General features: G+C 41.2%; 1 protein-coding gene across 9 annotated transcripts in view; it reads left to right on the top strand.

Moving 5' to 3' along the window:
* Positions 1–14,442, top strand: part of MBNL3 (muscleblind like splicing regulator 3) — a 113,274-nt gene that overhangs the window by 40,945 nt on the left and 57,887 nt on the right. For 8 of the 9 annotated variants that reach the window (XM_058713045.1, XM_058713051.1, XM_058713049.1 and 5 more), the window contains exon 2: positions 2,834–3,691. The exons of the other annotated variant lie outside the window; for it this stretch is intronic. In XM_058713045.1, coding sequence (XP_058569028.1) covers positions 3,515–3,691 — 177 coding nt within the window. In that variant the 5' untranslated portion in view covers positions 2,834–3,514. The remainder of the gene's footprint in view (positions 1–2,833; positions 3,692–14,442) is intronic. 9 annotated transcript variants of the gene reach the window in all.

Raw genomic sequence — 14,442 nt, 5'->3', positions numbered from 1 at the left:
ATATTCTCATCACCTCCCAAGGAGACCCTGTACCCATTAAGCAGTTACTCCCACTTTCTCCTTTCCCCATGGTCCTTACAACCACTAATTTGCTTTCCAACTCTGTGGATTTGCCTTGTGGATATTTCATATAAATGGAACCATATAATATGTGGCCGTCGCAACTGGCTTCTTCCACTTAGCATAATGTTTTCAAGGTATGTCCCATGGCGGAATAATATTCCCTTTTGTGGGTATATCACATTTTGTGTATCCAGTTCATCTGTCAGTGGACACACAGGTTGTTTCCACCTGTGGCCTATGGCGAATCGTGCTGCTAGGAACATGAGTGCGTAAATATCTCTTTGAGGCCCTGCTTTCAGTCGTGTGGGGCATATACCGAGGCATAGGGCTAGGTCATGTGCTAACTGTTTAACATTTTGAGGAACTGTCAGACTGTTCGCACCAGCAATGTGTGATCGTTCCAATTTCTCCAATTTTTCTCATTCTTATTATGGCCATGCTAATGCATGTGAAGCAGTATCACATTGGGGTTTTCATTTACATTTACCCCATCTGGCTAATTTTTTTTTTAAATATTGTAAATATTTTCCTAGAGGTCATTGCCTGACAGCCTTAACCTTCTAGAACATGACCCCACATGGAACATATTGCAAAAGGGCCCCCAAACCAGCAACAGCAGTCACAGACTTGCTGCACGAAAGCCCTGCACTTTGCCCCTTAGGCTCGTGTTCAGTGAGAAACTAACTCGTATTCAGCATTCGTGATTGGCTGTTATGTTTTCCACGAGGGAGCTGGGCAATCCACAATGGCAGATACTGTGGCTGGAAGAGAAGCGATAGGAGAAGTGACAGGTAACAATCTGCCACTGAAGGAGGAAAACTGTGATACTTCGTAGGACATTTATGACCCCAAGTCTTCAACTAGAGGTCAAATTATGTTCAGTATTTTGTAAGAAGGCAAAACTACATATAATACACTTTATTTTATTTTTTAAGTTTATTTTTGGGAGAGAGAGAGAGAAAGGAGCGGGGAGGGAGGAAAAGAGGGAGGGGCAGACAGAGAGAGAGAGAGAGAGTGAGGGAGAGAGATCAAGAAGGCTCCACCCTCAACACGGAGCCCAAATGGGGGCTCGATCCCACAACCACGAGATCATGACCTGAGCCGAAATCAAGAGTCATATGTTAACCAACTGAGCCACCCAGGTGCCACTACATATAATACATTTTAGAAAGGTTTCTGTAAAGAATGACTTAGAGAAATACGTTTGCCCTGGAATGATCGGATAAGCTTGCATGAATTGTCTACATACTTAATTTCCCACTGATATCTAAAAACTTAGGTAATATTGAGTCTCATCTTGAGTGCAGAAAAACAAACAGAAAATCCAAACCCTGTAAAGATATTGTTCAAAAAATTAAATGTTCTCAAGAACTTATTTCTGCTTTTTGGATGAAGTTGACAATTAGTTGGTTTGCCTGATACTCAGAGCTTACTTTTCCTTGACAAAATCCCTGTTATTTCAGTATGTGTTCACATCATGATGCTAATAAATTAACTTCTTATCTACTCTCTCAGCTGAGTTCCTGAAAATTGTTGCCGGTTGACACTGGGTTAAACTGCAAACCTTAAAGCTGCACAGTATTTAATGTATGACTGAACCATGCTTTCTGTCTCACTCATTTGTATATGCCGAAACTTCCTTCTGATTTGTTCCAAAATCCCTTTAAAGGGACTAAGGACTAATGGAACATACACAGAACAAAAACAAAACAAAACAGGTGCCTGGGTGGATCAGTCAGTTAAGCCTCCAACTCTTGGTTTTGGCTCAGGTCATGATCTCATGGATCGTGAGTTCAAGCCCCACATCGAGCTCTGTGCTGACAGTGTGGAGCTTGCTTGGGATTCTCTCTCTCCCTCTCTCTCTCTGCCCCTCACCAACTCACGCTGTCTCTGCCTCTCTCAAAATATATAAATGAACCTAAAAAAAAAACCACCAGCATCTTTTCAAAGGATTCTTTTTTCTTATCTGAAGCACATTTTACATGTCACATCCTCTCCCCTACCACATTTACCATTGGGGGTCCAGCGAGTTCTGTCATGACCATTTTATGTGACTGTCAACAATTACATCTCAAATATACACATAGAGTTTTACCTCTGAGAGCAAGTTAAATTTTCTTAGCAATTCCTGTTCTGGGTTTTGAGAGCAGATAATCAAGCCTTCAATCATACCACAGTAAAGGCAGGATAATGACAAGTCTTCGGTAGCCTCTGGAAACTGGAGATGCACATAAGGGGCTGTCCTGTCCAGCTCTGGCATTTGCTGTGCAGTGAACCCCCAAATGAGTTTCTGTCCCCAGACAGATAAAAATGAAACCATCATTTTTCCTTTTTAATTGGGCTTTTGCTCAGTCTTGTATTTCAACAGCAAATCTATGTGCCTGCCTCATTTTACTCTACACTGGGAAATGCTCCTTTTATTGACAGTGGGCAACTGTTGCACTGGCAGTATCTAGATGCTTCCTGGGTTTTTTTAATGTTTATTTATTTTCGAGATGGGGGTGGGGGCAGGGACAGAGAGAGAGGGAGACACAGAAGCCAAAGCAGGCGCCAGGTTCTAAGATGTCAGCACAGAGTCCTATGCGGGGCTCAAACCCATGAACTGTGAGATCATGACCTGAGCCAAAGTCAGACGCGTAACTGACTGAGCCACCCAGGCCCCCCTACCTAGATGCTTCCTGTTCTACATAGGCTATGATACTTCTTTTCCAAATCTAAGGTTTAAAACAGAAGTATTATATCAGCTGATTTCATTTTTGTTTTCTTGCAGGTTTCTGAAAAGTGCCTTTTCTGAAAACTACTGCTTGGATTTCACTCTAGAACTGTCTCTTTACGACCCCTCCCCCCCCCCCCACCTGTCCCTCTCCCAACCTGGTGTGCTTGTAGTTCACTCTCAGTAACGTGCCCATTCTTTTTTCCCTTTGATTCTCCGTTTTCACGGTCATTTTCCCTCCTCCTGATTTTGCAGCAATTTTTTTTTACAGTCCTGACATCCTTACCAATATTAATCATTAAATCAAAGAAATAGGAAGAAAAAGTTTTCTCCCCTTGATCTGAGACCATTCCACAAATTGAAGGGCAGCCAGCAGCATATGCTTTTTGCACGAGTAATTGAAAACATCAACCGGAGAGCACAGAATTCTTTTGAAATCCTGCCAGTTATTTGAAGGAACTTCAGCAGAGGAACAAATTAAACACTCAATATCTTAACCTTTCTGGTTGCCTTCTTAGGAGTTGGTCTCTAATTTGATTTTTAGTTACTCCGGTACAAGTTTTGTTTTGTGATTGGCTCTTTGTTTGACTTAAATGAAAACCTAAGTGCTAACAAAGAAGCATTTCACCAAAGCAACCTGTTGTCTCTTCACATTTAGCTTGAATTCATTTTTGACCTTTTAACAGCAGTAAAGCTGTCCTAGAGAGGGTGCCCTTGATTTTTAACTTTGCTTTCAATATGACGGCTGTCAATGTCACCCTGGTTCGTGACACCAAGTGGCTGACTTTAGAAGTCTGCAGAGAATTTCAGAGAGGAACCTGCTCGCGAGCTGATGCGGACTGCAAGTTTGCCCATCCGCCGAGGGTTTGCCACGTGGAAAATGGTCGTGTGGTGGCATGCTTTGATTCTTTAAAGGTGAGTCTCCTCTCCATGCATGTTAACATCCAATGTAAATTTCTTGATGTCTGTGTGATGTGCTTTTAAATTAGTAAAGTTAACAAGAGCATGGACATGGTAAGTTTTGTTTGTTTTTTAAGACAGGCTATGGACTTTGGGTTTGTAGAACTAGGCCAGATTACAGCTAATCTCATCAAAGCCCAGTGATCAAGATTTGAAGAAAAAGAAAATGAAAGAATTTTTGTAGGAGTGAGAAATTGCAGCCTTACCATACTTTTACTTGTCTGTGTATGGTTTAAATTGTGAACACAATGATCATAATTCTCACAGAACCTAAAGAAGCCCTTTGCTGAATTATAGCTTATTACCTATGTTATCAAATATACTTGTCAGGGGCCAGTCAGCTTTCAGAAGACAAGTCAGACTGAAAGAGCATGAGGTGGAAATCTCACCATGCGGGAGGAAAATGGGTTTTAAAGTTTATTTTGGTGGGGCGCCTGGGTGGTTCAGTCAGTTGAGCGTCCGACTTCGGCTCAGGTCACGATCTCGCGGTCCATGGGTTCGAGCCCCGCGTCGGGCTCTGTGCTGACAGCTCAGAGCCTAGAGCCTGTTTCGGATTCTGTGTCTCCCTCTCTCTCGGACCCTCCCCCGTTCATGCTCTGTCTCTCCCTGTCTCAAAAATAAATAAACGTTAAAAAAAAAAAAAGTTTATTTTAGTAATCTCTATACCTAACGTGGGGCTTGAGCTCACAACCCTGAGATCTTCCTACTGAGCCAATCAGGTGTCCCAAATAACTGGTAGTTTTATTTCATATTTTTATTCTCTGTTTGAGTAAGCTCTAGGCCCAGTGTGGGCCTTGAACTCACAACCACAAGACCAAGAGTCACATGCTCTACCACTGAGCGGGCCAGGCACCCCCCAACATTTCAAAGTTTCTTAGTCAAGTATATTTTGAACCTTTAACTTAAACATTGTTAGCAAACTAGGTTCACTTAATTTTCTTCCTGAACTGTTGATTAACCAATTTCAGATTTATGAGGACATTTTATAAGAAATGTCCTATTGCCAGGGTCATCGACCCTGAACATTATGTACTAGAGTATAAACAAAATATGAGGGCCAATGAGATATTATGTAGAATGGAACATGTATGATTGCGGAACAAGAGAATGCACTGATCTTCACGTTTTATTCATAGGTATCTTTAAATTAAGGATAAAGATGCATATATTAAAGCATAGAGGTAAAAGTGGTAGTAGATTCCTGGTTGAAATTGATAAGATTCGCTACGATGCCTTTGAGATTTATTTTTGTCAAAATACATCGAAATGAATTAAGCTTAATGAGAAACTTTGCAGTTTTTTGATATTGTTTTAGCCTCATCATGACCAGTTTGACCTCATTAACATTATTGTTTCTGGCTTCATCAGTTAAAGGAGACGTATTCCTTTGTGTGATCATTTCTTCAGAGAGCATCTTATCAAGTGACATCCTACATAACTAGTTACCTTAGTTTATTTTGTGGTTACCAGTTTTTGTTGCAGACCCTCCCAGTTCAAGAATGGAAACTTGTCATTTTTTAAATGTATATTTGTTTTGAGAGAGAGAGAGAGAGAGAGAGAGAGAGGGAGGGAGGGAGGGAGGGAGCAGGGGAGGGGCAGAGAGAGCGGGAGAGAGAGAATCCCAACATGGGGCTGGAACCATGAGATCATGACCTGACCCAAAATCAAGAGTGGGACACTCAACTGACTGAGCCACGCAGGTACCCCTAGAAACTGATTTTTTTTAAAAAAACAGTAATTTTTACCATGGAAAATGTCTGAATTGGTCTTATTTGCAGCACATATTATAATTAAAGAGCTTATTCTCTTTACACTTCATATCACTCAAGTTTCATCTACAATTATTTCGTGTATTACTTAAATCTCCTGCTGCATTACTGGGCAATGCCTTGAAGCAGAAAAGAGCATGGGGCTAGTTTGGGGAGGGAAAGGAGATGTCTTTCATCCAGTCCACCTAGAGGGTCTGGCACAACACTCGGCAGTGTGCATATGTTGTTTCAGGCGATCTGGGGTATGGTCCCAGCCTCACTACTGTGGCTGACCTCAGCTACTCAATCTGATAAGGCTTAAATTACTTCCTCTCTGCCGAACTTCCAGGATTACTCTGGAGAGGCCACGAGGTGACATAAATGAGAACTGATGTATCACTCTAAGAGTGAGTTAAATGAAAGATTATTTTCTCGCAGTTCACTAAGATGTTTGTTTTAGGAGTTCTTCAGAGCAGTTCTATTTAGTTAGGGCTTGTTATCGAAAACTGCAAACGCATGTTCCAAACAGGCATGCCTTAATCCAGTTGCCACAAGTATCTCCTTAGTTCTTCAAGCCGAGTATCACCGGATTTTTTAAATTTACTCTTTGATAGAGAGTTCCTTGCAGGCTTTGCAAATTCTATCTTTCCAGACGTGTGGTGGAAGGAGATATGTGATCCTTCTAATCACTGGTATACGTTAGGTCAGTTCACCCACTTAAAGAGTGCCATAAAGGAAACATTTTGAAGAAAAGTAATAAAGCAGTTGTTAACAAAACACATACTGCACTACCGCTTTAAAGCTTGGAAAATGTTTAATTCAGAGACCACATAGATAATAGGCAATGAATAGTAATAAGCCATTGAATTATTTAAATACATGTCTACTCACTGCATCCAGTGTTTTTAAAACAATTTTCACATTATGTTAATACCTTGACGACCAATCACACAGGATGAAGACGATTTACAGGATCCTCCTCACATTTTCAAATTTTAACGAAAACTTTAATATTTCAAATACACAAAGCCTTTCAAACAATTAATTAATTTGCCTCTCAGACGGCACATTTGTCACAGTCTCCTGTCTGCCCAAAAGCTTTGTGGTTCTCTGCTTTAATATTATTCCATACCCATGCTATGCATGAATGCTATACAAAGTTGAGGGTAATTGAACTATGTGGATTGTATGACTATCATATCTATAATACACAAATAACATACCTTTGTGTTTATTGCAACATTTACTACCCTCCTTGAGTATGTATAATTGAAACACCTTTGAAATGCATCTGTGCGCTGTTTCTATTTCCCTGAGTGGTCAAATAATTGAAGCAATCATTTGATGAGTTTTGGGCTGCTGCTCTTGGTTTTCTGTGTTTTGTTTTTGCAAGGATTCCATTAGCACTAGGTACTCTACCAGATGATGATGGTACTTTGCCTTCGTAATAGGCACAATAGACACAATGTTCTACACTTACCTCATAATGAGGGAATGTTGTACAAATAAGGAGGGCAAGCTTGATGGCTAATTGTGCGTTGTGCTGAAGTGCTGAGCCCATCACGCCATGAATGTTGAGTGTTCATTGATGAAGGCTGTACCATCTTCGGAGAGAGATCTAGACTGTGCAGCCCGTAGATTAATTTCCAGCTACATAAAAGAGTCTCGTGTCATGCGGATATGCGGCTGTTTTAGACCCAATTGCCTAGTCTGCTCGGCACAATTTATTTCAGAATCTCTCCAAAATATTGCTTAACCCATTCTGTGCCAATTTCTTGTTATGACAGGTTGCCATTGAGGTAGCTTGATTCTTTCAGCGAATGTCCCTTACATTTGATGCAAGATCATCAGTAAAAATACTACACTAGAATCTTTGTGATTATTCCCATAGCCAAGACTGTTACCTTCATGTATTCTGCTTCAACGGCGTCATGATGTCTTGAAGTCTCCGTCCGATACTTGAAGCAGTGTAACATTGACCACCTATTATCCAAGAAGGATGCGAATGCTGTCGTTATTTCATTATGGCAGATCAACACCCATTACATCTGCCCACCCTACTCCCCCTGTTTGAGTAGTGTCGTAATGAAAATTCCCGGAAAAGACCTTAGCAGCAGGCATAGTCAGACGACAGTCGTGTCAACCCATCTACATTCCCAAAAGATGGGAACCGAATGCAGAACACACGTAAAATAGCTGCACACTACGTCTTCAAACATCGCATATGATCACAAACGTAATCCCGTTTTGACAAGTGAAAGCTGTTGTCTAGGCATATGGATGTGAGTCCATCCTTGTGGGTCAGATGGTCCTGAGTTACCTGTATATTCTCTATCGGTATCACTAGTCACAGCAGTTTTCACTAGTTGAAAATTTGACTGAATGTTGACCTCATCCCTGTTTTCTAAGGGAAAGCTTACTGGGAGCAGAAGACTCCTGGCAGCATAATCCCAAAGGTCACTGGATTATGCAAGACTTAGAACCATGGATCAGAGAGGTCTGACTGCACTATGAAGATACATAGATAGCACCTATCGTCCTGAGACTCATCGAAAGTAACTTTGTACTTAAGGATCTCTACCTTCTGTGATACTGACCTTGAAAAGGCAGTAACTTTGGCTGGTAGAAGTCAATGCTGTTTTGGACATTTCAAACACTTCTGTTGAAAGAAAAATGGAATTACAATCAGCACCTAAACAAGTACATATTGATAGCTCGGCCTAACTTTAACAATTTTTTATTTTGAAATAATTTCAAGCTTAGAGAAAAGTTGCAAAAATAGTACAAGGAGTTCCTGCATACCCTTCACCCAGCTTATGGTAATGTCAACAATTTACATACCTTGCACAGCCCAGTTATCAAAACCAGGAAATTAACACTAGTACGACGTTATTAACTAAACTAAAGACCTTATTCGAATTTCACCAATTTGGATACCACATTGCACTTAGTTAGATCTCCTTCCTCCCCTCCAATCTGTGACAGTTCCTCAGTTTGTCCTTATCTTTCATGACCTTGACACTTTGGATGAGTACTGGTCAGTTATCTTGTAGAACGCCTCTCAGTTTGGGTGTGTCAGACGCTTTCTCGTGGTTTGATTAAGCTCATGCATTTTTGGCAAGATCACCACAGGGAAGATGTACAGCGTGTCCCAGAGCGCATGATGCTGATGTATCTTATCACTCATTATGTTACCTCAATCACTTGATTAGCATGATGTCTGTTGGGTTTCTCTGCTGTAAGGTGATCAGTTTTCCTTTTGTGCAGATTGACAAATTAACTTCTTCATTTATTCATCATCTCCTACAACACGCGGTTGATGATGAGGGGCATGCTAATATGTAAACTGTTAAAATGTGAACAACTGTCTATGTTAGAAGTGATGCGTAATGGACTTCTATAATTATGGTCAATCAAGAAGGGGAGGGAGGCGAAAATAGACCAAGGGCAGGACTGAGAAAGAAGCAGTGACAGGCCACCAGAATGACAGAACACTGGAGAATGAGAAGCCCAAAAAGTTTTGTGATGTGTGTGTCACTGTCATCTGAAGTGTGACCTACTGAAGGGTGACCCTTGTGCTGAAGTCAGTGCCCCTGGCCACCTCTAAACTTATGATCCTCTTGCATCAGGAAACAGGTGTTCTGCCTTTGCTTCCAAGAGAAGTAATATTTCCCCCAATTTTAAAAGTGATCCATCTTTATGAAGGGGAATGAAAATACAAAAGAAATCTTCAAAATCATGCACAAGAAGGTAATAAAAATAAAATGTAATGAAAGGTAAGGAAAATGGAAACATCATCCCCACTACACCGATATCATCGTTAACATGTCTAAGTGTTTCCTCCATCTTTTATATGACTGTTTATATGTCTCATAAACTTTGCCTTACCTCCTGCATCCTCACAGACCTCACTCCCTCACTCCCTCCCCCAACCATCCTGGAGACACAACCTCTCCTTATCCCTCCTGCCAGCCTCATGTTCTTCCCAGGGTACCAAAAAAAAAAAAAAAAAATCTGGATACTGCCTGATTTCTCATTGAGTCTTTTAAAAAATATACCACTTATTGGGATGATTTTTCTGGTCAGAAAATAAAAACATCATTTCTAGAAAACTTTAATATAGAAGCAAAGACTTTTTATTCTAGAGAGAGGGAGAGTGCACATAAGTGGGGGAGGGGCAGAGAAAGAGAGAGAAGAGAGAGAGAATCTCAAGCAGGGTCCACACTGTCAGCACAGAGCCCAACGCGGGGCTCAGTCTCATGAACTGTGAGGTCATGACCTGAGCCAAAATCAAGAGTAGGATGCTTAACCCACCCAGCCACCTAGGCTCTCCAGATTTGTTTAAAAACAAATCTATCACTCTGTTACCTGATGTATCTCTTCAACATGTATGTCCTTTCAAAATTTCTTTCAATGACAACCGTTTCTTTAAAAAGAAAAAAACGTTTCAATCATTCCGTGGAATTCCAAAGGCTTTTCATAACTGTGAAAAAATAATATTTTAGAAACATAGTTAATGTAAAAGATACCATTTTTCAAATAATATGCAGCCATCAGAAATTATGCTTCTGAGAAGTATGCAATCATAATGAACTTTATCTTCTATTGAATTCCTCCTTTTTTCCAGAAAGTCACCCATGCTGACTCTAATCCTCACTACAACCTTGTGTAGGCTTTACCACTGGATGGACCAGGTTTTGCCAGCTGTGTGGTCTTGAATAAGTACCCAGCCTTCCCATCCTTAAGTTTCCCCAGCTGTGAAAACAAAGAACCTACTAGCACCAACCTCTGGGGTTACTGAGCATTCAAATGAGACGATCCGCATAAGGCATGTGGAACGGAGCCTGGCTCGTCATAAGCACTCAGGAGATGTCTATGTTCATCAAGTAAATTCGGGTTGCCCTGGCAATTTAAACATGAAAAATGAGGTGCAACCATGACAGTACTCGAAGAACGTGTAGCTGAACACTTTGATAATCCTGGGGGTGGGGGAGACCTTCTGAGCATGCTATCAGAGGCAGAGACATCAAACAAAGAATTATTGGAACCAGGGGCACCTAGGTGGCTCAGTCAGTTACGCATCCGACTTTGGCTCTGGTCATGATCTCGCGGTTTGTGAGTTCAAGCCCCGCATCGGGCTCTGTGTTGACAGCTCGGAGCCTGAAACCTGCTTCGGATTCTATGTCTCCCTCTCTCTCTACCCCTCCCCTGCTCACGCTCTCTTTCTCTCTCTCTCAAAAATAAAGAAGCATTAAAAAAGAAGAATTATTGGGGGCACCTGGGTGGCTCAGTCGGTTGAGCCTCCGACTTCAGCTCAGGTCACGATCTCACAGTTTGTGGGTTTGAGCCCTGCATCAGGCTCTGTGCTGACAGCTTGGGGCCTGGAGCCTGCCTCGGATTCTATGTCTCCCTCTCTCTCTGTCCCTCTCCCGCTCGTGCTCTGTCTCTCAAAAATAAATTAAAATGTTTAAAAAAAATTAAAAAGAATTATTGGGACCAACCACACAATAAAAATCATGGCTGAAAACACCAAGAAGTTAGAAGATAAGCAATAATTTGGGGGGGGGGGATGTAACTAATTTGACAGACAAAAGGTCTTTAATATACAACAAGCTTTACAAATTAAATAAATACGAACACTTAAAGGTATTTTCGTAGAAAAACAGGCAAAGGATAGAAACAGTCAAGCAAGGGAGTCCAATGTGGCCAATTTATGCATGGGGACATTTTGATGAGCCCCACCGGCACAGCTGCTGTGACGCAGCTGCCCGTTCCAGCTGTCTCCATCACAGTGCACTCCCCCACCTACCCTCTCTCCCCAGCCTGCAGTCCAGAGGACTCTCACTTTGTATTTTAGTGCTTTCTGCACTATTTACATTTTCTTCTACAAAAGTGTTACTTCCAATCATAAAAAATAAAAATAAAAAATCTTTTATACAGCGTAAACCTCCAAGGAGAAACTAAAATCATCTTTATAAAAGAAGTTTTATGGTATTAAATATAATGTTTGCATACACTAATCCTGAGAGAAAAGTTGGGAATTTCGTTGAGCATTTCCTCTACAGTCTGGAGCTGAGACTAAGGAATCTTTTGTGCTTTAAATACTTTCCTTCCCCTCCATTCAGTGTCAGATAGATAGGTAGGTAGGTAGACACACAGACAGACAGACAGACAGACAGTTGCAATTTATTCATCCATTCACTGGATAGGTACTTATGGAACACCTGTCAGGTGCCAGGCATCGTGTTAGGCACGGGGACCTAGCAGTGAACTAGAGACAGTCCCTGCCCCCTTGAAATAGACAGTCTGGTTGGGGGAGGGGTGAACAGAAAGGAAGTCGATATTCAGGTGGATGACATATTGTCAGGTGTGAAGAAAAATGAAGCAGGGAAAGGACACAGAGAATGGCAGGGGCTGCTGTTTTGGATTAGTCAGGAAGGCCACACTATCTAATGTGATATTTGTGGAGAGGTGTGAAGGAGGTGAGCGAGTGAGCTATGAGGATTTCATTCCAGGCAAAGAGAACAGTAACAGCAAAGGCCCCGAAGCAGGACTGAGCCTGGTGTGTTTGATGAACCCTGAGGTCACCAGGGTGGCTGGAGCAGGGGGATGAAGGGGGACAGCGGTAGGAGATGAGGTCAGAGAGGTCATGAGTGGAAGGAGATCACGTAGGGCTGTGTACATCATGGTAAAGACCCAGAGAGCATGTCCCGTGTAGCCTCGGATGAGGAAGGACACTGGAAGCCTGTGCGAGGCGTCACTGACTCTCCTGATGTGTAGCTTTTTTCCTGCCGCTTTTGCTCTGTGTTTGTTGCTGCAATAAATCTTAGCCATTGAGTCTTCTAAGTCCTCTGGCAAATCACCGAGCAAAGCTCTTCCATACATTACTCTTTTTCATACGTTATTTACTTGATGATTGTTTTACTTCTTATTTTTTAGAAAATGTTTGAGTGTGTTGTTTCCCTTTTTTTAAGCTGTAATTTTTGAATGGATAGTATATTTTAATAATTCAAAAAAATATTCCATTGTTAAATATATACGTCACATGTATCATCGTGCACGTGATATATATATATATATATATATATATATATCACCACATCAATTGATGAATAGATTAAATGTGTTTTCTACATACAGTGTAATATTATATAGTTATAAAAAGGAATGAAGTATTGATATATGCCCAATGTGGCTCAACCTTGAAAACATTACGCTAAGTGAAAAAGCCCAGTTCAGAAAGACTACGTATTGTTATGATTCCATTGATATGAAGTGGCCAGTGTCAGCATATCCATAGACAGAAAGCAGATTAGTGGTTTCCAGGGGCACTGGTGGGAAGGAGAGAATAGGTAAGGGAGCAGGGGCATGTGACCGCTATTGGATACAAGTTTTCTTTGGGGGATGATAAAAATGTTCTGGAATTAGATAGTGGTAATGTTTGCACAACTTCATGAATACACTAAAAACCACTGATGTGTACACTTTAATTTTTTTTTTCAACGTTTATTTATTTATTTTTGGAACAGAGAGAGACAGAGCATGAACGGGGGAGGGACAGAGAGAGAGGGAGACACAGAATCGGAAACAGGCTCCAGGCTCCGAGCCATCAGCCCAGAGCCTGACGTGAGGCTCGAACTCACGGACCGCGAGATCGTGACCGGGCTGAAGTCGGACGCTTAACCGACTGCGCCACCCAGGCGCCCCTGATGTGTACACTTTAAAAGGGTGAACTTGATGGTACCTGAATAGCTCAGAAAAGTAAAAAAAAAAAAACAACTAAGCATAAAAAGTACGCAGTGAAAAAAACAAAGGGTATGCAGTGAAGTTTACATCTCTCCTTTTTTCTGCAGCTAACTGTTGACCCCCCAACTAATGTATTTGGTTTTCTCTCTCCCACAGATACTTTATGAATATAATGCAAATATACACATACCTGTTCTTACTTTTTTATACAAATAGCGGCATACTGTTATCGTTGCTTTTTTTTAGTTACAATGTTAAAAGCATAGGAAAAGATATACCATGCTGACAATAAAAAGAAACCTAGAAGTGTGATATTTATATTACGTATATATATGTGTGTGTGTGTGTGTGTGTTATATATGTATATATATTTACATTACATTTATATTAAGGATAAACATAATTACACAAGTACTGGGCTTTGGTTAGTAAATCTGTTACTCCCAGGCATATGTACGTACTTTATATGGATGCTGAGGTTGAACAAATAGGTGGATAGAGAATAGATAAAGATAGCCAGGTTCCTCATCATCCTAGAAAAGAGTTAAAAATAAGGCAAAGGGGAAGGCTAGAATGAATCCTGTGGTGTGGATCAGAGTGGAGACATTGGTATGTTTAATTTCATGTGTACACAGATAGACACAGAAATAGACATGGAGGTGAGTGTATGTATGGGTTACTGTACATGCTTATATCTCCTAGCTCTGTCTGAGGAGGACCCACAAGCAAGGACACCCCAATAATAAAAAGCACACCTATCACCCAGATCTTGGTTTCTAAGACCATTCTTCAATAAAGGGATCAGGGCTCCTTGGAGTCATAACTGATGCTGGGCCGAGGCAGGGAAAATAAAAGATGAGCCTGTAATGTCTTGTGATGCCAGAAAGTAAGTGCTCAGAAAAGAGTGGGGCATGACAAGGGGACACAGGAGTCAGTCTCAAGGAGCTCGTAATGGCCCAAGTGTCAGGGTCATGAATGACTGAGCAATTGTCACAGAATGGAGGAGGCTAAAGAGACATGGACAAGTTAATGCAACGTGAGACCGTGGATTGCATCTTGGAACAGAGAAAGGACATTTGGGGGCAAATTGGTGAAAATCAAATTAAGTCTCTAGTTCAGTTAATAGTGCACTAGAGTTAATTTCCTGCTTTTGATAACACTGCTATGTATGGTATGTAAGTTGTTGACATGACCGGAATCTGAGTGAAGATT

This window comes from Neofelis nebulosa, chromosome X, assembly GCF_028018385.1.
Source record: "Neofelis nebulosa isolate mNeoNeb1 chromosome X, mNeoNeb1.pri, whole genome shotgun sequence".
Lineage (NCBI taxonomy): Eukaryota > Metazoa > Chordata > Mammalia > Carnivora > Felidae > Neofelis > Neofelis nebulosa.
The sequence above is the reverse complement of the archived record's forward strand: the minus strand, read 5'-3'. Positions and strand labels throughout refer to the sequence as shown.